The following is a 24,713-nucleotide window of genomic DNA, read 5'->3' as shown; positions in this document are numbered from 1 at the left end:
ATCAAAGATTTGGTTCAAGGAATTGGGAAGAGGATAAGGGAGGTTATAGATCACTTATTTATTATTAATACAGTCCGCTAAGTACTACAAAAAAAACCCCAAAAACTGTATCTGTTTTGCTTGACATTGCATTCCTAAGGCTTGAGAATGAAATACCTATTAGTCAAAGGTAAAACTAGTGGGAAGAGAAAATACAAGGGGAGAGAAAGAGATGCTGTACATATTACTTAAGTCCTAGGTTGTAGGGTATATTTATAAAAGCAGACAAGGCCCTGGCTGGTGTGGCTTAGTGGACTGAGGACTAGCCTGTGAACTGAAAGGTCTCTGGTTTGATTCCCAGTCAGGGTACATGCCTGGGTTGTGAGCCAGGTCTCCAGCTGGGGCCGTCCGTGTGAGAGGCAACCGATCGATGTTTCTCTGCACACCGATGTTTCTCCCTCCCTTACCCTCTCTCTAAAAATAAATAAATAAAATCTTTAAAAAAAATAAATAAATAAAAGCAGATAATTTAGAAAGTGGTCTACTGAACAAAACTTGCTCAGCTAAGAACACCCTGAAAACTTAAGTCTCACAATACCACTGCTAATAAATATCAAAATATTTTTAGGCAGTTCAGGAGGTCTATGAACACCCCTTGAGACATTATACTACAAGCATCGAAAGAAAGGGACACACGGTTAGGGGTAATCTATTGTAAAAACTCTTCTGTCCTCTAGGTGGCATCTACTCTTTTTATTGAAAATTTCATAAAAAAGAAATAAATAACTGACCCAAGATTTAGGATCATCAAAACAAATTTTCTCAGAGCTGGAGGGACCTGCCTGCAAGAGATCCACTCTTATGATATCAATACTTTACAAATGAAGTAAGGCCTGAAGTGGTACTTTCTTAATGCCAGCTCAGTATGTAAAAGCTAGGTTGAAATCGCTATTTTCTAACTTCCAAGACAGTGTTTTCCATTATACACATAGTATAATAACAATTTTATTTATAAAATTTCACATAGGAAAATGTAACCAGGAAAAAAGGAGGTATTGTTTTACAGTTACTTTTAATTACTTACAAAACTAAGAACTCTGCTAATATCTGATCTTGGACTTCTAGCCTCCAAAATGATAAGACAATTTCTGTTGTTTAAGCCAGCCAATTTATGGTACTCTGTTACACAGCCCTAGAAAACTAATACAGTATTTGACAATTCTAATTTTATTTATTTTTAAAAAGATTTTATTTATTTACTTTAGAGAAAAGGGAAGGGAGGGAGAAAGAGAGAGAAACATCAATTGGTTTCATCAGCTGCCTCTCATACATGCCCCTAGCTGGACACTGAACCTGCAATGCAGGCATGTGCCCTGACCAGGAATCGAACCAGCGACCCCTCACTTTGCGGGACCACACCCAGCCAACTAAGCCACACCAGTCAGGGCCAGACCAATTCTAATTTTAAAGGAGCCTAACAAATGCTCATGACTTTCTACTATGAAGAGTGAGTCATCATATCTGAATAATATATATAAACTCATTGGACATATATTTTTGTGTAATGTTATTACCCTTTACACTTAACACAGTAACATTTAGAAAGTAACTTAAAACATGACAATATTGTAAAAAGTACTCACGTATTTTGAAGTTAAACTTGCAGCACTTATATTAAAGAAGGTTGCGTTAGATTCTGCAGCTACTGCTTTAGCCTTTAAAAAATCACAAAGGCAAATATTATATTAGTTCAGTATCTTGCTTTAAAAAGATAAACAGATTTGATCAATTTAAGTACAGGAATAAAATTTCTAAAAATATAAAGTATAACACAATTCCTAACATATGGCAATGTGTTTCCTTCTCAGCAATGAGAAAAAAGGTTTATGAAGAGCTGTGCTTTTTTCCACATTCCCTTTTTTTTTTCTAAGGGAGAATGGATAGGGAAAGGTTAAAAAAAATTAAAAAAGGTGTTACTCTCTTCCTAGATAAAGATAATTAGTTAGAAAAAGACAAAGAGCTAAGAAAAAAAGTTTCCCTTTCCCTATTTATTTTTTACTTCTAGAAGTGATGCAGGAGGAAGAGGTATCTAGATTCTAGAAAAAACTTTTGGCAAAAGGATATTGGGGGGAAAAGTCTGTTGTATGTCAATTATACTTGAATTAAAAAAAAAAATCTGTATCATGCTGATTATTTAAATAAAGCTGTTAAGATAATAAAAAAATCAGCCCTGGCTTGTGTGGCTCAGTGGATTGAGCTCTGTTCTGCAAACAGGAAGGTCGCCGGTTTAATTCTCACGCAGGGCACATGCCTGGGTTCTGGGCCAGATCCCCAGTTGGGGGCACGCAAGAGGCAACCACGCATTGATGTTTCTCTTTCTCTCCCTCTCTAAAAAGAAATAAAATCTTTAAAAAAGAATAATAAAAAAATCAAGGATTAGGAAGATATAGTAAGGTAAGCTCTTCTAAGGTAATAGTTTTATTATTTAATTTGGAGAAATAAGAAAAATTACACTGTTAAATTTAACTACCCCAAACTTATGACTGACACATATGGTTTTCCATCTATTTTGTCACTGAAAACTAGTTAAAAAACTTAAGTGAAGTATATTATAGCAAAAGGCAAGTCATAAAGAACACTGAAATTTAAAAAGAATTCTTACCAGCATTGTTTTCCCATTTCCAGGCGGACCAAAGAGTAACAATCCTCTGGCAGGAGCTCTAAGTCCTGTGAACAACTTAAAAATACATAAACAACTATGATTCTGGAGACACTTTTCCCCCAGACATTGTAAGATTATTTATCATCTAAAAAGCACCATTTTTCAGTAGCATCCTCCAAAACAGAGCTGCCCAGAGCTCTAAAGAGAACACATAATCAATAAACTTAAAACAGAAGAAAACAAAATAAACCAAATCCTCAATGTGCCAAAGAAAGCAGATGGGTTACACAATCCATATTATTGAACACAGGTATGCCTCTCCTTTAGAAATACCAGCAAAATAATAGCAATGAGTAAAAAAAGACAAAAATCTTCAAAACAAAAATAGGAAAGGAGACAACAGAGGACACAGTAAATTTTGTAGTTAAGAGACCTGATAAAGTGTGATAAATTACTTAGCACAGCTGAGGGTGCTTAAACCTAAGTGCCTGCTTATGAAGGGATATCTTGATTTTAAGGAGCTAGTTGATGTGAACAAAACCCTGGAAAAGCTCAGGAAGTGGATGCATCAGGTACCAGAGAAAGCACCAGTAAGGTAGGCAGCTCAAAACAGAGAAACTGCTTACAAGTTTGCATGAAGAGACCTGGCCAGTGTGGCTCAGGTGGTTGGAGCAGTATGCTATAAACTGAAAGGTCACAGGTTTAATTCCTGGTCTGGGCACATACCTAGGTTATAGGTTCGGCCTCCAGTCAGGGCACCTATGAGAGGCAACCTATCAATGTTTGTCTCCCTCTCTCTCTCTCCCTTCCCCTTTTTCTAAAATCAATAAGCATGTGTTCAGGTGAGAAATAAAACAAAAAACAAAAAACCAGTTTGTATGAAGAACTGAATCTATGTTCCTGCCCTCATACCAAGAGTACTTAGGCAGGTACTCCTCTTCCACAACCAAAGATGGCAGAAGTTTTATACTAGAGAAATTAAACCAGAGTCTCCAGACTTGGGGACATTGAGTGTGGCAAGAGTCAAAGGTGAAGCACCCCAATGATTAACACTTTACTCAATAGTGAAGGTGAATAAACTTAAAAAAAAAAAAATATATATATATATATATATATATATTTATTTATTTATTTATTTTTAGAGAGAGGGGAAAGGAGAACAAGAGGGAGAGAAACATCACTGTGTGGTTGCCTCTCACGTGCCCCCAACTGGGGACCTGACGTGCAATCTAGTCATGTGCCCTGACTGGGAATTGAACCAGCAACACTTGGTTTGCAGGCCGATGCTCAATCCACTGAGCCACAGGAGCCAGGGCAAGTTGTATGAACTTTTAAGTGGAACTGTTTGAGTGGGTGATAATTCAACTTTTTAATTAATTAATTATTTATTTATTTATTTTTCAACTTAAAAAACTTTGAGGGCAGCGGTAGGTTTACAAAAAATTGAATGGAAAGTACAGGCAGTTCCCATATAATTCCTCACTTCCCCATTTCCCCCTATTAACATTTTGCATTAGTGTGGCACACTGTTTACAACTGATGAATAATATTGATACATTATTATTAACTAAAGTCCAGAGCTTATATTAGGATTCACTGTTTGGATCATGTAATCCATTATTACTGTATCATGCAGAATGGTTTCACTGCCCTGAAAAATCTCATGTTCCATCTATTCATCACTTCCCCCTCACCATGAACCCCTTCTGTCTAGAAGATGTAGAAGAAAGAGGTATCCAGATCCTAGTCAAAGGATAAAAATGAGAAAATGGATAAAAACAACTAAATTAAAACATGCGCAAAAGATCTGAACAGCCCTGGATGGGTAGCTCAATTGATTAGAGCATCGTTCTCATACACCAAGGTTGTGTGTTAAATCCCTAGTCAGGGCACATACAAGAATCCAACACTGAATGTATAAATGAGTGGAACAAGGCGATGCTTCTCTCTCTCTCTCTCAAAATCAATAAATGAAAATTAAAAAAAAAAAATCTGAACAGATACTTCATGAAAAAAGATATACAGATAACAATTCATTAGGGAACTTCGAGTTAAACAACAGTAAGATTCCACTACCCACTTACTGGAATGGCTAAGATCCATAACATTAACACCACCAAATGCAGGTGATGTGACGCAACGGGAACTCATTCATTGCTGGTGGAAAGGAAAATGACACAGCCACTTTGGAAGACACTTTGACACTTTCTTACAAAATAAACATACTCTTACTATACTACTTAGCAATCATACTCCTTAGTGTCAGAACATGGAGGCAGCTAGAATGCACACTTGGACTTTTGGTATATGCTAATCAACCTGGCCCTGGACTTAGCCGTTCCCAAAGATATGCTGATGGACTTAGCAGTTCCCAAAAGATATGTTGATGGACTGACACCATTCCCAGGGGAAATGGTAATGAATCTAGCCCAATATGTTAACTAACCTGGGGTGTGTGGGGGGGGGGGCGGGGGGGCAGATCAGATGTAAATAATCTACTGAATATGTTGATAAGCAAACTTGCCCTCACCGAAATGTGTGGTTGACAAGTATAAAAAAAGTGCCTGCAGAAATGTGGGTGGGACTCCTACGGGCCCACGAGGAGGACCGAGAGTCCCCGTTCCCTGTCCTGATTCCTCTTGCTCCTACGGGCCCTTGAGTTGGTCTGGGAGCTGCCTCCTCCCGCCCCCCACCCCCCAGCCGCCACCCATTTTCCCTCAATAAACCTGTTGCCTGATTCCACAGTGGTCTCTGGGTGATTTCTCAGAGCAAGGCTGCCCTGACACTTAGTATTTGCCCAAATGAGTCAAAATTTTTTAAGGGTTATTTGTTTGATTACTGTTGAGTTTTAAAAGTTCTTTGCATATTTTGGATTCCAGTCCTTTGTCACATAATATGTTTGTCAAAGATTCTCTCCCAGTCCATGTCTTCTTTATTCATTCTCTTAACTATGTCTTTCAGAGAAATTTTTAATTTTAAGGAAGTTCAACTTAACAATTTTATAAACCTTTTCTTCAAGCTTAAAGAATAACTTTATTGTAATTTCTTTTTTCTCCAGTATGATTTCTGTCTTTCAAACTTTTTAAATTTTATTTATTTATTTATCTTAGAGAGAGGAGAAGGGAAGGAGAAAAAGAGGGAGAAAATTAATCTGCTGCCCCCCATACGCACCCCAACTAGGGACCAAACTTGCAACCTAGGCATGTGCCCTGACCAGGAACTGAACCAGCGACCTTTTGCTTTATGGAATAATGCCCAACCAACTAAGCCACACCAATCAGGGCTCTGTCTTTTCATTTTAAATCCCTCTTACCTGTGACCTACTTCTCCTATACATGTTAAATATGGGTTGGGAATTAGGAATCCATATAGTCATTCTCTTCTTTTATAATAACTAGTCAATTTCGAATGCTACAGTTTTTCTTTTCTTTAACAAAAACATTAAGTCTACTGTTACATAAATTAATCATTCTAGCATAGCTCAAGAAACATTTCTTTACTGCTACTATAGATTCAGTAATGGACGATGATACAGAAAAATGGTAATATACAGTCCTTACCTCAGGCCTCAAAGAAGGAAGGATGACAATTTCTTGCAATGCTTGTTTTGCTAACTCTTGACCAGCTATATCATCAAATTTAACAGCCATTCCACTAAGAAACAGAATTTCAGTTATCTCTACAGTAGAACTTTGCTTCAGTTATTATATAATGAAATCTAAGCTCTATGAAACATGGTCATTTTTATGTTAACTGTGAAACTACAGTTAAATCAGTAAGACAATTATTTTCAACATTTATAGTAATTAAAAACCATCATAAAATTAAATATATAAATTAGAAAAGGTACTTATTATCTATTTCACTCATGATACATTTTATAAATAAAATTAAAAATTAAAACTGTAAAATAAAACACTTTTGATGGCAAAACTTACTTGTCCACAATCTCATTCATTATAAGGTTTGCGAGGCTGCTGTCCACATTCCTAAAATTCTTCAAGTCTTTCTTTTTACGAGCGGCAGTTGTAGGGGTAGAAGGTTTATTTGTTCGATTTGTTTTTGGTGTACTCTTTAAAGGACACAAAATTTTAATGTGAAAATACAACCTAACATTTATACTTTTCACAAGTGAATTAACTTAGAAGTTTGCAGAATTGAAGGTTTAAAATTAAGGAAAAGAACATAAAATTTTTTAAACATGTATATTTACTCCAATGTAGTATTCATTATACTACATTTGACACAAAGTGCGTTCACAGAGTATTTTATTCAGAGAGATTTAGTCTCTATAAAATAAAAAGATTCTTTGACAATGCAGTCATATAATTCTGATCCTTGTTAGAACTGTAACAAAACTCTTATTTGTTAAATGTTACAAAACATTTATATAGGTTTAAATAATTAAAAGAATAACAAATTTAAAATGAACTATATAGCATTATATAAAACTGAATAAGAAAACTTACTATAAAGCCTAATTAGGTTCAAAAGAAGGTAAAATAAAATTTGCTTTTTAATAGTAAGCTGCCCTTACAAATTTTTAAAAAAAGAGAAGTTACATTCAACTTTGTGGGAACATCAGTTCTTTAAGGTATTATAAAGTACTTGCAATAAACTGAAGCAAGCACATCAGTTTAAAAAATTTCTATTTGCAAGGGCACAGCAATTAAATTCTGTCTCTGAATACCTTATGAGTGGCAGCTGCAGGACCAGGTCCTTGTCTCCCTCCAGAAACCATGGATAAACCACTGCAACTAGGTGCTCTGTGATGGCCTGAAAGACCTGTGGATCCAGCTTTCATAACTGTTTTTGAACGAGGCAGTGAATTACTAGCGTGTGTTAAGGGATCTTTTCTTTTTGGAACTGCTCCACTTTCTATTAAGAAAATAGTAAAATCACCATGGTTAGAAAATTGTGGTTAAACATTATAAAAGTATTAATAAAGACCAGTATAAATTTGCAAAACTAAGCTAATTTTTTTAACTTCAGTAATATTTCAAAACAAGTTTCAATCAGAATATATATTAGGATATTCAAGAGGTTGTCACCGGATGGATGAAATTATGGTTATTTAGTTTTTTTCCTTTTCCTGATGTAATTTTAATTTTCTTGTAAAGAATATGTATTTGTAATAAGAGGAACTTTACTTGTGGGGGAAGATATAAAAGTTACCAAGCAAATAAAGTTTCCAAACATTTAAAAAAGAAAATATAGTATAGGCATTAGGGATAGGTTATACAGAGGAAAATGTAGCATTGCATTACCTTGAAAGTCCACAGTCTGTGCCCACCAAAAGTGTTTTTTTTTTTTTTAATTACCAATTTTTAAAGTACAGGGTATAAAGATGTGGTTTTTAATAAACCAGGTGTTTTATGTGCTGTATTATATATATATATATATATATATATAAATATGTATAGAACACCTTCAATTAAGTCTAAAAGATTACCTAACTTACCTACAGTTCTCATCTACATAAAAAACAGTCTTTTAAATGTTCAAATCTCACTGCTTCCAAATAATATTTTTATATAAAATGTCTAATGTGAAGACAAATGTTTAATCTATCAGTAAATTCAGTAGCCTACAAAAAAGACAGAAGCCTTACTTTTGCCTTTATCATTAAGGAAATGAAGGAAGAAACTTCAGAATAGACTAATGTGATCAAGAAGTTTGATTAAATTTGTTTACAAATAATGTAAAGTTCTGACCCATATACTCAAAAAACTAAATAGTGGCCCTTAGGGTAGAATCAGAAAAACAATCCAGAAAAGGGAATGACAATAAGCAAAAGCAAAGATGTAAATAAAAGCAGGATATATGTAGGGTGAAGATAAATATTCATTTCAGATGAAAAATAGGAGACAGAATTTCTTCAGACAGAGAAATATACAGTCCTGAGACTACAAAGGGATAGAAATTTCCACATGGAACTATGAAATGACAGCAGACTGACTTTTCATAAACACATAACAAAGGCCTGTAGACAGTATGTTAAAAATGCTGAAGGAAACAAGTGTTAACCTACATTGATTCTACATCCAGGTGACCTATCACACAGGAATGAGGGTCTTTTCAGATATTAGAAAGACCAAGAGAGTTTACTACCTACAAACGCCCCCTTAAAAAACCACTAAAGTGTTTTGGTTTTGTTTTGGAAATGCCCCCTCAAAAAAACCACTAAAGTGTTTTGGTTTTTTGTTAAAAAAGTAAATAAACACAGAGGACTAAGCTCTGGGATAGCAGCCAGAAGATGACCTAGTAGAGAGACAGTGGCCATGACTGAACACTTGCAGGAAGCATGCAGGTGTCCTGTCTGCCTGACTTCTCTTGAGAGCCATGTGAACCTGAAATGTGGATACATCTGTTGCCCCCAGTACATTGATTCACCACAGAAGGAGCCTGGCAGGGAGGATATACTGTGCCCTTTCTGTTCTGTGGTTTCTTAGAAGAAGGACGTCAGATCCAAAAACCAGCAGGGCAGGTTGGTTTCAAAGGAGTTAGAGCCTCAGCTAGGAACTATTCTGCAGTTGAACCTATGGATGCAGAAGTTCCAGGTGGATGTGACTTTGGATGTTGACACAGCCATCAAACTACCTTATCATTTCTGAGGACCTGAGAAGTATCCATGGTGGGTGTTTCTAATAGAAGTGGAGGGCCAGGCTGAGAGATTCAACTATGCAATTTGTGTCCTGGACACTCTCTCCTTGGTTCACCTCTGCCACCATTACTGGAAGGTGGAAGTGGGGACAAGCAAGGAATGGGATGTGAGGCATTTGCAAAGAATCTGTTAAACAGGGCTAATTCACCTGCAAAGAATCTGTTAATTCACAAGGGGTAATTCTCTTGTCTTCATAATTTGGCTTCTGAACTGTGGGTTTAAGAAACAGAGGTGTCTTCTCACCCAGCACAATGCCTATGACTGTTCTCATCCTTGGTCCTGCTTATTTTTTTAAAGATTTTATTTATTTACTTTTAGAGAGAGGGGAAGGGAGAGAGAAAGAGAGGGAGCGAAACATTGATGTGAGAGAGAAATGTCGCTTGGTTGCCTCTCGTAAGTGCCCCAACTCGGGACTAAACCCACAACCCAGGCATGTGCCCTGACCAGGAATTCACAGTGATGACTTTGTGGGACAATGCCCAACCAACTGAGCGACACTGGTCAGGGCACCCCGCTTCTATTGAGTGGGGATTTTCCTGGATATGGTGTCGCATTAGTGATGGACCCATATTTTTACATTTCCTATAATTTCTGCTGCAGAGCCACTGCATCATTTTGTTCCTACAAATCCAATTAAAGATAATCAAGGCTTCCTGAGAATCTGTCTTGTGATTGTTACAGAATGGGGGTCTCCAAAAATCCCCAGAGCCTGCAGGTTGAGGGATGGGGAAAGGAAACAGCTTTTAAGATGCTGTCTTCACATGCCTGTGTCTAGTGTCTTTGTTACGCAAATAGCTTTGGTTCTTCCAAGGCCCCAAGAAGATGGAAGGGGTTTTGACCATGGAATGGTAGGAAAGAGCACACAGAACCTGCGTAAGGTTCTGTGAATGGTCAGAACTGGTTACCATGTCCATTGCGTCACAGGATGCAGTCAGGGATTTAAAAATAAGCGGCATACACTTTAGGGAGAGAACATCATGCGGCTTTGAAAGGAAAGGGAGAACTCCATGTGGTTTACAAGGAGGCTGGGAACTCCACCTGGTTCTGCATTAAGAGCTGGAGGGCGGCACAACACAGGCAAAACCTGCCCAATCAGGATTGAGTGACTGGCAGCTGCAGGTAAAACTGAACAGTCTGGGAAGCAGGAAAACTGTATCTCTGACTTTTCTAAAACTAGCCTGGTTTGGTACAGGGAGCCAGAACTATGTGTTTCTGGGTGTTTTAAAGAAGATAAGACTTAACGGCAAAAATCTGCAAGTAATCTAAATCTATATAACCATTAAATAAACAATTCTTTTTCTTTTCACTAAACTCTGGTATTGAGAGTTATGCTTCTGGCAGTGGGCAATCGGGCCGCTAATAACTGAACAGCCGTGGATTCTTTTTCAATCGGAGCAGCCCGTGGGTTCTGTTACATGATGAATCCAGGTATTGCCAGTCCTCCAGTGATTCCTGGGCAAGGCCAATGAAGCCTCTGACTACGGAAACTTTCTGTGTGCTAACAGCCACAGGTAGAAACTTTTCTGCTTGTTAGACGTATGGTACAAAAGTATAGCGGAAAAATACGAAACAGTTAATGAATCAAAAACGCAATTAATTATATTAGAAGTTACTTTTCCAATATTAAGTATTATGGTTGTTTCTTTTGGGACTTGTTTATATTTCTGTCCAATTAATATGTTCTGAACTTTAAGATCAATTTCCAAATGTCTTTTTTATTTTCTGAAGAAATAACTTAGTGAATGGAGGTTATAAAAATAACTTAGTGTGTAACGGATGTGGGGGGGAAAAGCAAACACCGAAAGGAATAAAAAACTAATATAAAATTAGAGAATAAGAAAAAAAATCACAAAATCTGAGAAAAACTCAAAAAAGGAAATATCAGAATATACTAATATATTTGGTGTGGGGCAAACAATATTTACTAACTCTTAATGTTAAATACAATTTTTAAATATAACTAAAAATAGTGATATATCTACATCTGCACCTATATCTATGGAGACAAATAGTGGCATAAGAGAATTAAACCTTCTACTATCTGAATAAGAAGTCAATACATTACCAAAAAATGATAAATCAAAAATAGCATTTAAGAAATATAATTTATGAGTTTACAGGATGTATATTTAACGGTGAAATAATCACTAAAAGCAAGCAAAAAATGCTTCCATTCGAGTCAAAAGTGTCTTTGTATCCACTTGCACTCCATCCCTTTTACTGTTCCTGACCCTAGACAATCTGCTTTCTGACACTATAGGAGTCATCTGATTTCTATTAATTTCTATTGATCTAGGTTCATGGTCACTGAATCTTTCTTTCATTTGACATCTCACATTTGCTGTTGACACTATCTAGTAAGCTTTTATTTCAGTGGTTGCACTTTTCAATTTCAGAATTTCCATTTATTGTGTAATTTCTATTATCTACTGAGATTGTAGGTTTGTTAACTGATGGCATATTTTCTTTTTCACCTTTGAATATATTTATAATTGCTGTTTTGACATTCTGGTCTGCTAAATTCTGGGTGGTCCAGTCAATAGTCAATCACACTTTCCTATTTTGTTGCATGTCTAGTGATTTTGAATAGAAAATTGGACATTGTGGATAACACATTGAAGTAATCAGTAGACTTTGGCAAACTTTCCTAAGAGAGATAAGTAACTCATCCAAGTGAAACATCAGAGAATGTTGCAGAAGTGGGTGACACTAATAAACCAGGCTTGAGGGAGCCAGCTCATTCACTAGTACACAAACACCAGTGTTGCACAGATTAGCTGTGAAGTCAATATGTCCCCGCCACTAGAAAACAGAATTAATAGAACATATAGCTTATTTGGGATTTGAAATACGATAGTTCGGTTTTTTTAATGGGTCCCAGAAAGAAAAAGTTGCTTTTTAAAAATTTTTGCTTGGCAGGAGAAGACCATAGGATGGCACAGGTGGAATGAAGTAGAAGAGAATCACAATAACAATGTGAAGGCATTCAAGCTCTTCAAGGCTAGAAAACTTCTGCTATGTATCCTGGTAGGATTAGTAAGATCTCAAATTTGTATGTTGGAAGCTTAACTATTTATATGTGGTGCATTCTTACATTGCTTTGTTTTTTCAAAAAGTTCCTTATGAAAATGTCAGCATTTCACAGCTGTGCTAAGGGAAATAGGCAAAATATTTATCTCTATACTTGAAATGATATTTTGAGTGAGGTACTGGAAGAAATGAGAAAAGCTCTGTACTGGAAGACCAAACCTAAGTGAGAACTCTTTTACGGAACAGTTGAAGCCACATGGAAAAATTTCATTAATGACCAACTATATCTTTCATCCTAAGGAATCCACTTAAATAAACTCTTCTCTACTGAAATCTTAAAAGTTTTGTATTATATATGAATAAAAAAGGCAGTGGTTTTACAGTCTGAATTAAGTTGTTTTTTTATTGTTTTTTTTGCTACAATTTAAACAAAGTAATACTTATTTCAATAAAATTCAAAGCCCTGGACATAAAACTAATGTTGAAGCCATCACCAATAAAACTAGCCAACCCTGGCTGGTGTGGCTCAGTGGATTGGGCACTGGCCTGCAAACCAAAGGGTCGCAGGTGTGATTCTCAGTCAAGGTACATGTCTAGGTTATGGGCCAGGTCCCCAGCTGGGGGTGCACAAGAGGCAACCACACACTGATGTTTCCCTCTCATTTTTCCTTCCCTTCCCTCTAAAAATAAATAAATAAAATATTAAAAAAAATAACCTGGCCAAGATGTCAGAGTACCTAAGAAATAAAGATTCTCTCCATCCAAACAAGACATTTAATGTTCTGTGAGTTCATACCCACAAATTCATGGAAAACAAATTTAACCTATAATAAATAATAATAGTATTCTAATGTTTCTCCTCGCTATGTGAAGTCAGCTTCAAATTTTTTCTTACAGGTACTATGATAAAACATCCATGTACAGTATACATGAAAACTGATATATAACAAAAAAGATTTCTCTTAGAAAATACTACTTACCCATTAAAAACCCACAAAGGCTGAAAATACAATAGAAACAAAAGAATAAAGAAAAATAAACCTTCATATTTAGGAATTTCAAAAATTAGAACTTGCAAAATATGCAAATAAAGCTTGTTGAGAATGGCCATACTTTATTTGTTATGTTTATACACTAAGAATGATAGGAATATTGTATTTTCAACACAGCCTTGTGTACATAAAAATCAAACAAAACTATCATTATAATATCAAATCAACATTATCAGGTTAAGTGGGACTTGACTTTGCATGCAAGCTTTATTATTTTACATATTAGTTAACCTAAACCCACCTGACTGAAGATGTCCATTGCGGCATGTCAAGTTAGTACTGTCATTATAGACGTCTGTTTGTGACTTGGAAAATTGCAAAACTGGTTGCAGCTTCTCTATGCAACAGAGGAGGGTAAGAAAGAGCAAAATAAACAAAAAGAAAAAAAATATAATGAAAAAAAGGTACATGTGAAAATGAAAAATGATTCAAGCGTTATAAGGTTGTTACATGATAAAGGGTTTTGCATTCATATAAAATTTTCCTAAAAATATAATTAGTAAAAGTGCAGACATTTAAATAGCAACAGGAATTAACAAGTGAATGGCTATGTTAAAAATATGTTTTAGTCAAGTATGGTAACCTGAGGCAGTTCCATATCACTGACTATCACCAGCAAATATTTTCTGACTATCTGGTATGTCCAAGTCATTGAGTAGAAAGAGCAGCATGAAGATAAAAAAATGAATATTGGTCTCTATCATCCAGATATTTATTAAATATAATTGACAACTTACAACACAAATTTTAAAGATTGTATACCACAAAAGAGAACATTAAAAAGGCTCTACAGATCCAGGCGCGGTGGCGCGCGCCTGTAGTCCCAGCTACTCGGGAGGCTGAGGCAGGAGGATCGCTTGAGTCCAGGAGTTCTGGGCTGTAGTGTGCTATGCCAATCGGGTGTCCGCACTAAGTTCGGCATCAATATGGTGACCTCCCGGGAGCGGGGGGCCACCAGGTTGCCTAAGGAGGGGTGAACCGGCCCAGGTCGGAAACGGAGCAGGTCAAAACTCCCGTGCTGATCAGTAAAAAGGCTCTATAGAAAAAGTGGACTGTGAGCTGGCTAGGATTTGAAAAGATAAAAGAAAATAAGTTCCTGGAAAGAGGAACAGTACTTAAAATGAAACAAAACTATAAGGAGTGTCTAAAAAATGCCACATTCAGCTACCTTAATATATGTCAAGCAAAAAATAAAGGCAATAAAGAAAAATGGAAGAAGCATGCTTCAGAACTGTGTGTACAACACCCTACCATTTATTTGTGCAGACTTGTTCCCCCTTATCTGCAGGAGAGATGTTCTAAGACCCTCAGCGGACCCCTGAAACCACGGATAGTACCGAACCCTATATATATTTTCCCTACACATACATATCTATGATAAAGTTTAATTTATAAATTAGGCACAATAACAGATTAGCAACAGTAAAATAGAGCAATTATACTATACTGTAATAAATGTGATGTGAATGTGGTCTCTCTCTCTCTCTGATAACTGATCTGACAGCCAAGATGGCTACTAAGTGACTAACAGGTGGGTAGCATGTACAGTGTGGAGACACTGGACAATAGGATGATTCATGTCGCGGGTGGGACAAAGCAAGAATACGTGAGATTCATCATACTACTCAAAGCAGCATACAATTTAATTATACACTGCTTATTTGTGAAATTTTCCATTTAATATTTTCAGACTGCAGTTGACCATGGGTAACAAACTACAGAAAGCAAAACCATGGATAAGGGGTGACTACTACTGTACATAAATTATCTCTAAAAAGAACCCAGAGAAACTGGTGACAAAAGCTTCCTCTGGGGAAGGGACATGAGTGGCTGGGACATAGTATGTAATGATTGCCTGTCATATTTAAACTTTTAAAATTTTGTGGCATATGCCTAAAATTAACCCAAAATTGAAAAGGATTATTTCAACTCTATCCCTACTTCAAATAACAAATTTTCTCATGATCTAGGTTTTTAGATCTAGCACCTGAAGCCCAAGAGGGTAGCAGTTTGGAATTCCTTGCCTCTCTCCATCATTGCTGCACTCTTTCCCCCCATTCAAGCCAACCCACACTGCTAGTTGACAAACACCCTGCTCCACCACTTACTCCCCAGTGTGAACTTACTTTAGCTTTTCCGAGGCTCTCAAGAATTAAATAAAATATAGATAAACTTTACTCTATGCCCTATTTACAGCAGGGGCTCAAGTCTATGTTAATTTTGTTGAAACACTTCAAGTTATCATAACTGATTCTTCTCTTTAATACTAGAAAGTCAATGAATACATGCAAAAATATAGCACATCTATACCAACTCTCTAAACTTTCACTTCTAAGGCCAGACAGGCTGGCGCCATGCTTGGTTTATGGTACACAACACATGCCTTTGGGACAGGTTAAATAGCAGCTACCCTTTCTGCACAAAGCACAAAGTACTGCACAGCTTTTGTGCCCTAGAACTGGCTGATACAATATACTTTGGAGCTGGGTTTTTTTTTTCTTGTTGTTGTTAGTTAACAGGTAGGTCATCTGATTTTTCTCAGTGATAATACTATTCAAATCACCTTACAAAGAAATAAACCATCTATGCTGTCAAAAGATATAAATTAGAAAAACACTAATTTATATATGTCTTTTTAATTAACACTCTCTTCAATGAAATGGTAACAAAACTTCACATAAACATTCATTATACAATAAAAATAAACCAAATAAATCCTTAGTTTTGATAACTAATAACTAGAAATAAAAAGCCATAGAACTTGCTTTTTGAATGTGTAGGGTTTAGTTTTATATGCATGGAAACACACACACATAGTAGCAGTATGCTGCTAATGTGAACCCGCTCCTATTCATTTTTGTTAAAGAATGTAAACTTAGCTTAATACTTCTTTTCAGAATGACTAAACACTGTGTAATCAATAACTTAAAACAGTCACCTTGCTTCTTGATCCCCTCACATGCAACCCCACACAATCATCTACTTAAAAGGAAACTCTTACCACACAGCTGTTCTGCTGAAAACCCTCTAGCAGCTTCCCATTGCCCTAGATCAGGGCTCAAGCTCCTCTACATGACAACCAAGGCCGTCCATGCAATCCAAAAGTCACGCCTCTACCAGCACCCTTCCCTACTCACTATACTGCTTCTTGCCCCTGGGTCTTTGTTTATGCTGTTCTTTCTTTCCAAACCATTTTTCTTCCAAACATTCTTTTAAAACTTTTATTTATCTTTTTAAATCCCCACTTTAGGTTTCACTTCTTCCAAGAAAATTTCTTAGACAACTATTTCCTCGCCTCCACAAAATATCTTTATATCCCATAATGATATATCTATTTGTGTTTCTGCCTCCCCCACTACGTCATGAGTTTTAAAAAGAGGAACAGTTTATCTCATGTATCAGTAAATCTGTTTGCTCAAAATTCAAATATAATCAGGCTCCAACCACTTGCTTACTATTTCTCTTGATATCCCAGTTTAAGCCCCTTAATTTTTCTCCTAACTTACTGCAATAGTGTCCTACTTGTTCCCCCTGGTTCTGCCCTAATGCAACAAGTAGCTAGAGTGACCCTTTAAAAACTTAAGTCAGATTATGTCATTCCTTTCCTTAAAATCCTTAGAACTGTTCCCCATTTCACAAGTGGTAAAAGCTCCAATCTTCATGGTGGCTTATAAGGCCCTGTGTGTTGTTGACAACCCCAGCCCCATCAGTTCTCTGACCTCCAGTCTACCATTCTCTCCTTGCCAGGGCACACTGGCCTCTTTGCTGCTTCTCAAACATATTAGGTGTGTTTTCTTAAGGCTTTGTATTGGCTCTAATGTCTCTCTGGACCGTTCTTTTTCTAGTACCCACATGGCTAACTCATGTCAACTTCTCAAAGAGGCATACATACCCTGACCATTTAAAACTAAAAATTCAAACCATCTCCCATCCACTCCCAATCCCCCTTACTGTGTTTTACATTTTCTTTTGTCCACATATTTATCACCTTCCAACACAGTGTATACTGTATTTATTTTTATGTTTATTGCCTATGTTAGTCTTCCCCTACTGGAATATAAACTCTCTGAAGAGGGATCTTTATCTATTATCCTAAGTGCCAAGAACATGGTAATCACCCAATAAATATTTGCTGAGTTAGTAAATTCAGTTTATATCCCTTGGCACTTTACCTGGTAGAGAGTAAAAACTTGATAAATGAACACTGAACAAAGCTAAATTTAGGGGAAAAAATAGGGTAACCCCATGCCACCATGTATACCAAGATGCTGAGGCTGAAATTACCCTTTTTCTATAGCAGGTTTTACCATTAAGCTTTGCTCTAAGGTTCACTATCACTAAATTTAAGATACAGTAGTCCCCCCTTATCCAAAGTTTCACTTTCCACAGTTTCAGTTACCCATGATCAACTGAGGTCTGAAAATATTAAACGGAAAATTCTGGAAATAAACAATTCCTAAGTCTTCAATTGTGCACCATTCTGAGAAGCATGAGAAATTTTGCACCAGTCGGTTCTGCCCTGATTGGGACATGAACCACCCCTTCGTCCAGAATATCCGTGTGATATATGCTCCCTGCCCCTTGGTCACTCAGGAGCCCTCTTGGTTATCAGATCAACTGTAGAGGTATCACAGTGCTTGTGCTCAAGTAGCTCTTACTTTACATAACAATGGCCCCAAAGTGCAAGAGTAGTAGGCTGGCAATTCAGATATGCTAAAGAGAAGCGTTAAAACACTTCCTTTAACTGAAAAGGTGAGTACAGTATACAGTAAGATATTTTGAAAGACCACATTTACACAGCTTTTATTACAGTATATTATTATAATTGTTCTATTGTATTATTATTGTTGCTAATCTCTTACTGTGTCTAATTTATATATTAAACCTTATCATAAGTATGTATGCATAAGAAAAAATAGAATATGTAGGGTTTGGTACTATCTGCAGCTTCAGACATCCCCTGTGGACAGGGGGGACTACTATATGTAATATATATATGAACTCATCCCAATATCAGAGACCACAACCTCTCAAATTAGTTTGTCTGGGAAACTCCCAGTAGCATTCTCCATTCTAATTAGATACATATTGAGCATCCCACCTCTGAAAAGCTCCATTTCTTAATCAGCACATAATGCACAAATATGCTCTACTATGCACTTGTACACAGCTCTTTTTTACTGTCATTGATGCATATAATCTAAGATTATCTGAGCTCTCAGAAGAGAGGAATATGTTGATGCATTCTATCCCACACTCTATTATTAAAAGTAACATTTTTCAGCCCTTGCTGGGTAGCTCAGTGAGAGTGTCATCCTGATATGCCAAGGTTTGTGGGTTCAATCTCCGGTCAGGGCACATACAAGAAAGCAACCAATGAATGCATAAATAAGCAGAACAACATATCAGTGTATTGTCCCCCTTCAAACCAATAAATTTTTTTAAAAAAGTAATATCTTTCACTAATGGGCAAACAGCACTTTTGAGGATGACAAGAGACAACATCCAAAATATTTTTTAAAAATTTTTATTGATTTTAGAGAGGAATGGAGAGAGAGAAAGAGAGAGAGAGAGAGCAATACATCGATTGGTTGCCTCCTGTGTGTGCCCAATCTGGGATTGAATCTGTAATTTTAATGTGTCCTGACAGGAAATCAAACCTGCAGCCTTTTGGTGTACAGGAGAATGCTATAACCAACTGAGCCACACTGACCAGGGCCAAAATATTATTTCTTTTCATGCCTCGCTTTTATATCAATCAAGGCTCTATATCCAACCATCAAGTTACAGGTAGGACGGAATAACATATTAAAAGATACCACAGAGATGCACATGCAAGTCAAACTGTAAGAAACACTATGTGTCAAAGATCTGGTTCAATGACAAATAAACGCCAAGAAAAATAGATAGACTTGTATATTAAAAGAGATATACTGTAGCACTAGCTGGTGTGTCTCAGTGGACTGAGTGCCAGCCTGCAAATCGAAAGATGACTGGTTCAATTCCCAGTTAGAGCACATGCCTGGGTTATGGGCCAGGTCCACAGCTGAGGGAGTGTGAAAGGCAACCAATTGTTGTCTCTCTTGCACATCGATGTTTCTCTCCCTCCCTCCCCCTCTCTCTAAAAATAAATAAACCAAATCTTAAAAAAAAAAAAAAAGACATACTGTAAGAGTCCTTTTTTTAAAAACTGGGTTATGTGGCATTAGAGAGAAGCCTGCGGGGACAGCCGCAACATCCCTAAGCTGAATCCCTCTGCCACACTGCCCACAGACACCATCTTCTTGAGATCCTGATCCAAACAACTATTAAAAAATAGTAAGTTATTCAATTATGAGATACTAACTGGATATTATATTAGACATTATATATAAATTATATTTGGACACTGGCTAGTTTTGGTCCATTTAAAATTTTTATTTTATTTTTTTTTAAGATTTTATTATCTACTTTTAGAGAGATGGGAAGGAAGGGAGAAAGAGGGGGAGAGACACATCCTGGTTGACTTTCACACGCCCCCAACTGGGGACCTGGTCCGCAACTCAGGAATGTGCCCTGACTGGGAATTAAACTGGCAATCTTTGGGTTCAGAGGTCAGCAGTCAATTCACTGAACCACACCAGCCCGGGCTATTTTTAATATTTAAAAAAATTATTAGTTATTTTTATGTGGATTATGGTATTTTAAAAGCATCTTTATTTTTTAGAGATACAATATGAACTACTTATAAATTATATAAAAAGATGTCAGAATTGGTTTCCAAATAATATGAAGTGGGAGAAAGTAAGTAGGAACAGAAAAAAGGGTTTGCAAAATTTTTCTGTAAAAAGCCAGGTAGTAAATAGTAAAATATTTTTAAAAGCTACATTTTAAAAGTCTTTTGAGAGTTATATGATCTCTGTATCAATTCTTCAACTCTGTCACTGTAGCATGAAAACAGCCAGACAATACGTATATAAAAAAATGAGCCCTGGCTGGTGTGGCTCACTGGACTGAGTGCTGGCTTGAAAACCAAAGGGTCGTTGGCTTGATTCCCAGTGAGGGCACGTGCCTGGGTTGCGGGCCAGGTCCTGAGTTGTTTCTCTCCCTCACTTTCTGCCTCCCTTCCCCTTGCTCTAAAAATAAATAAATAAAAATTTTAAAAACTGAGAGTGGCTGTTTGCCAATTTATAAAATGGGCAGGGAACTGGGGTTAGTCTATGGGCTGTACTTTGCAAACCTTTAGTAGAGATAAATTAATGCTGACCATGACATAATTATTAAAGCTAAGTGAGGGATAACTATCATTATACTCTTCTATTTTGTAAGGTAGAAATGTTCTATGAGTTAAGGAAAAAAAGCTTAGGTCACGTTTTCAAGATCACTGATCTACTTCCATCTACGTTAAAAGTTCACTGAACACACAGTTTAGATACATCTCATTCCAATTTTATAACTCATTGATACCTAGAAGTTGTAACCGGTCCTTGGCCATAACCAAATTAGTCATCATTTTAGCTTGAAGGCGTCTAGCTCTTTCACACTGTTCACCTGAAAGAAAAAAACAGGAGAAAAAAAAATTAAAATATCTAACACTTCCCAACTAATACTCCTTCAAAATAAAATATTACCCCAACTAATCTAATAGGGAGTCATAGTCTTTATAAAACTTTTTAAAAAATAGTAATTTCAAATAATATCTTTAAAAAATAAGTTACAGTTCCTTATGCCGGTTTCAGACCTATTGTGGTATTCTATGGATTTTCAGCCTTATTTCTTTTCTTATGTTTTAAAATCTCTGAAATTGGGATGTGTTTTATGCCAGCACCAATTCACTACTGCTATCAGCTAGGCTGAAGTCATAACATGGTTTGTCACTGCCTGTGTATGCACCATTTTGGTCATAGATATCAACACTACTGTTACAGCTATGTCTAAATAAAATAGATCAGTAAATTCAATAAGGTTTAAAATTCAAATTCTAAGTGATAAGAACAGACTATGCCACAGTTTATTTTTTATAAATATTTTATTTATTTATAAAGACGGGGGGAGGGAGGGAGAAAGAGGGGTAGAGAAACATCAGTCAGTTGCCTCTGACACACCCCCAATCAGGGACCTGGCCTGCAACCCAGGCATGTGCCCTGACCAGGAATCAAACTGGTGACCTTTTGGTTTCCAGACCGGTGCTCAATCCACTGAGCCATACCAGCCAGGGATGCCATAGCTTAATTGACTTTTTTTTCTCTTAGTCATAGAATGGAAGACATTTTTGATTCAGTGAAATACTCTTCTTATAAATAACTCATTTTCTTCACAGTACTCTATGCAATTGACAAAGAACAGCAAATATATTTTGTACATAGTTCATAAGGTCATGCTCATAAACTCATGGAAGTTGCAAATGCCTGACCTCCTAGATTTACTTGTTCTATTCTGGTCTTTTTTATTACTAGACCAATAGCTAAAGAAGTAGTCAAAAATAAAAGGGGACAGAAAAAAATGGCAAATATTGGATACACTGTAATTATTGGAGATTAGCTTATTTAAGTATCATCCAGCCAGACAACAAATATCCACTGGGTGGACTGATCCATAAGGCTAAGATTCTTAGTCTATATATTATTATTTTTGCTTCTGATTTTATTTTAGCTATGATAAACTGAAGTACTTTATTTAATAGTGGTACCCATGTACTACACAATAGTCACAGCATAGTATTTAAGAATTCAGGCTCTTAAAAAAAAAAGAAAGAATAATTCAGGCTCTGAAGTCAGACGGCCTGTGTTCAAATCCTGACCCCATCACTTGTTAGCTATGAGGCCTTAGGAAAATTACTTAACTTCTTTATACTTAAGATTATGCATTTGAAAAATAATGGTAACAGCAGCAACCTCAGGAGTGTGTGGTTGGGGTGAAAATTAAGAGAATATATATATATAAGAAAAAAAAAAGAGATAATACATATGAAGCATGTACAATGATGCTTAGGTACATAGTAAGTTGTGTAATAAATGTTACCTATATATTTAAAGATAATTAGACTCTAATTTATTTTGGGGGGTGTGATAGGAAAGTAAAGATAAGAAATAACTGCTTTGGTTTTAAAAATCCAAGTGTGAATCAAAATAAGATGTTTACAGCTCATATTCTAACATGCATCAAGCAATACTCTCAAGGGCAAAGGGGAGTCTGTGGATTAACCACTCCTCCCTGCCTCAACAATGAGGACGGGACAGGTTTCAAAGATATGGTTCAACATAGGGTTAAAACATCACCAACAGTGGGGCTAAGAAGGACACAAGTAACACACTGGTTTTTGCCTGACTGCTACAGGCAATCAAGTTTGAGCATTTATGCTTATAACTTCATTTTTAACATTGGTAGCAACACATGAACTGTAAGTCTACAAACATTAACAGCATTTTAAAAACTTTTAAATACTTCTGTTAAGATAAATGGATCACCCTGGCTGGTGTGGCTCAGTGGACTGAGAACCGGCCTGCGAACCAAAAGGTCACCAGTTCAATTCCCAGTCAGGGCACATGCCTGGATTGTGGGCCAGGTTCAGCAGTTGTGGGTGTTTAAGAGGCAACCAATGTATCTCTTACACATTGATGTTTCTCACTATCTCTTAATCCCTCCCTCCCCCTCTCTCTAAAAGTAAATAAATAAAATGTTAAGAAAAAAAAGATAAATGGATCTAAAATCAGGGCAACCGTGTGAATATAATTTTGGACGTCTCCTAAACAAATGTAAATATAACTTGCCTTGTCCTGTAATTATGACAGCTATTCCTTTTTCTAGTTCTTCAATACCTTTCTTGTACCATTCTACAGCTTGCTCCTTTTGTCCTGCTTTGAAAAAGAAATAATTAATTGTATATATCACAAGTATACAGAATATACTAAACATCTCCCAAAACATGCTATTAAGTGATATACGAAACAGAAGGTTGTGATCAAATAAATTTGAGAAATATTACTAGATGACTCTTTGTATCTTTAGCATCTTAACAATATATGTGAATCTCCAAGAGGGGGATACAGACTTCAATTCCCTCAAAATTTTAGGGCTGTGAGTTCTTTTTTTATAAGCATCTCATGGTATGGATGCTCATAACTATTGAAATGATGTACTAGAGAAAAATTTTATTTAGGGAGAATTTATTTTAAGTAAAAAGTTTTAAAAATATAAACATGATTTCAATAATACTGAGGGAGAAATCAGTACTGTTTAATCTAATTGTATTCAAATCTGATGTAATACCTCATATACTCACTGTTGGGTGCCTCTTTTCTAGTTTTTATTTCACAAATGACTGCATCATAAGAAATGGTACATGACATTACAAATGTGGCATTTAGTAACACACTTCTATTTTCTTTGAAACAAATGACTGCTTTACAACATTAATTATTAATCCAAGTTAAGCTTAAAAGGATCTAAAAATTCAGCATAATCAAATGTGTGTAGGAGATTTTTGTAAAGTGGTAACAATTATATTCAAATCTCACTTTTTTCTGCATTTCTTTTAAAATTGAATTTATTGGAATTACATTGGTTAATTATGTCTTAAGTGTACAATTCTATAATACATCAACTATATATTGTATTATGTGTTCATCACCCATAGTCTAGTCTCCTGCTGTCACCATTTATTACCCCTTTACCCTCTTTCACCTTGCCCACCCCCCTTTCCTTCTGTTAATCACCACATTGATACCTGTGTCTATGAGTGTGTTTTTATTTTTTTGTTTTTGTGGTGTATTTTTTTGCTTAATCCCTTCAGCTATTTCACTCAGTCCCCCAATCCCCTCTCCTCCACCCAAACATCTGTCAAGTCTGTTCTCTGTATCCACGAGTCTGTTTCTAATATGTTTGTTTTGTTCATTAAATTCCACATATAAGTGAAATTATATGATATTTGTCTTTCTCTAACTGGCTTATTTCACTTAGCATAATACCCTCTGGGTCCATCCATGCTGTTGTGAAAGGTAAGATTTCCTTCTTTCCTATGGCTGCGCTTTTTTTTAATCCCCTCATCTACTGATCGGCACTTGGGCTACTTTCAAATCTGGGCTATTGTCAACAGTTCTGCATTGAACACAGGGGTGCGTATGTTCTTTGGAATCAGTGTTTTGGGTTTCTTTAGATATATTCCTAGAAGTGGAATTGCTGGGTCAAAAGGCAGTTCCATTTTTAATTTTTTGAGGAAACTCTGTGCTGTTTTCCACAGTGGCTTCACCAATATGCATTTCTGCTAACAGTGTACAAGGGTTTCCTTTTCTCCACATCCTCACCAGCACTTGTTATTTGCTGATTTATTGATGATATAGCCATTCTG

At 36.3% G+C, this 24,713-nt stretch overlaps 1 protein-coding gene, 1 non-coding gene and 1 pseudogene across 3 annotated transcripts in view; 2 read left to right on the top strand and 1 right to left on the bottom strand.

Moving 5' to 3' along the window:
- SPAST (spastin) overlaps positions 1–24,713 on the bottom strand; it is a 53,933-nt gene that overhangs the window by 11,628 nt on the left and 17,592 nt on the right. Inside the window, exons 2-9 of one of the 2 annotated variants that reach the window (XM_090281108.1) lie at positions 23,137–23,223; positions 20,834–20,917; positions 13,629–13,724; positions 7,332–7,519; positions 6,580–6,713; positions 6,202–6,295; positions 2,642–2,716; positions 1,623–1,694 (exon numbers count right to left, since the gene is read on the bottom strand). In XM_090281108.1, the coding sequence (XP_090137234.1) occupies positions 1,623–1,694; positions 2,642–2,716; positions 6,202–6,295; positions 6,580–6,713; positions 7,332–7,519; positions 13,629–13,724; positions 20,834–20,917; positions 23,137–23,223 (830 nt within the window). The remainder of the gene's footprint in view (positions 1–1,622; positions 1,695–2,641; positions 2,717–6,201; positions 6,296–6,579; positions 6,714–7,331; positions 7,520–13,628; positions 13,725–20,833; positions 20,918–23,136; positions 23,224–24,713) is intronic. The other variant, XM_090281109.1, reaches the window with a different exon arrangement.
- On the top strand, positions 8,923–12,374 carry LOC150005802 (ret finger protein-like 4A pseudogene; annotated as a pseudogene).
- On the top strand, positions 14,182–14,470 carry LOC150005801 (signal recognition particle RNA). Its single transcript, XR_016512106.1, has one exon.

The sequence above is a fragment of the Furipterus horrens genome, unplaced genomic scaffold (assembly GCF_987537825.1).
Source record: "Furipterus horrens unplaced genomic scaffold, mFurHor1.1.pri manual_scaffold_6, whole genome shotgun sequence".
NCBI classification, from domain to species: domain Eukaryota; kingdom Metazoa; phylum Chordata; class Mammalia; order Chiroptera; family Furipteridae; genus Furipterus; species Furipterus horrens.
Note: the sequence above shows the minus strand (reverse complement) of the source record. Positions and strands in the feature narration are given on the sequence as shown.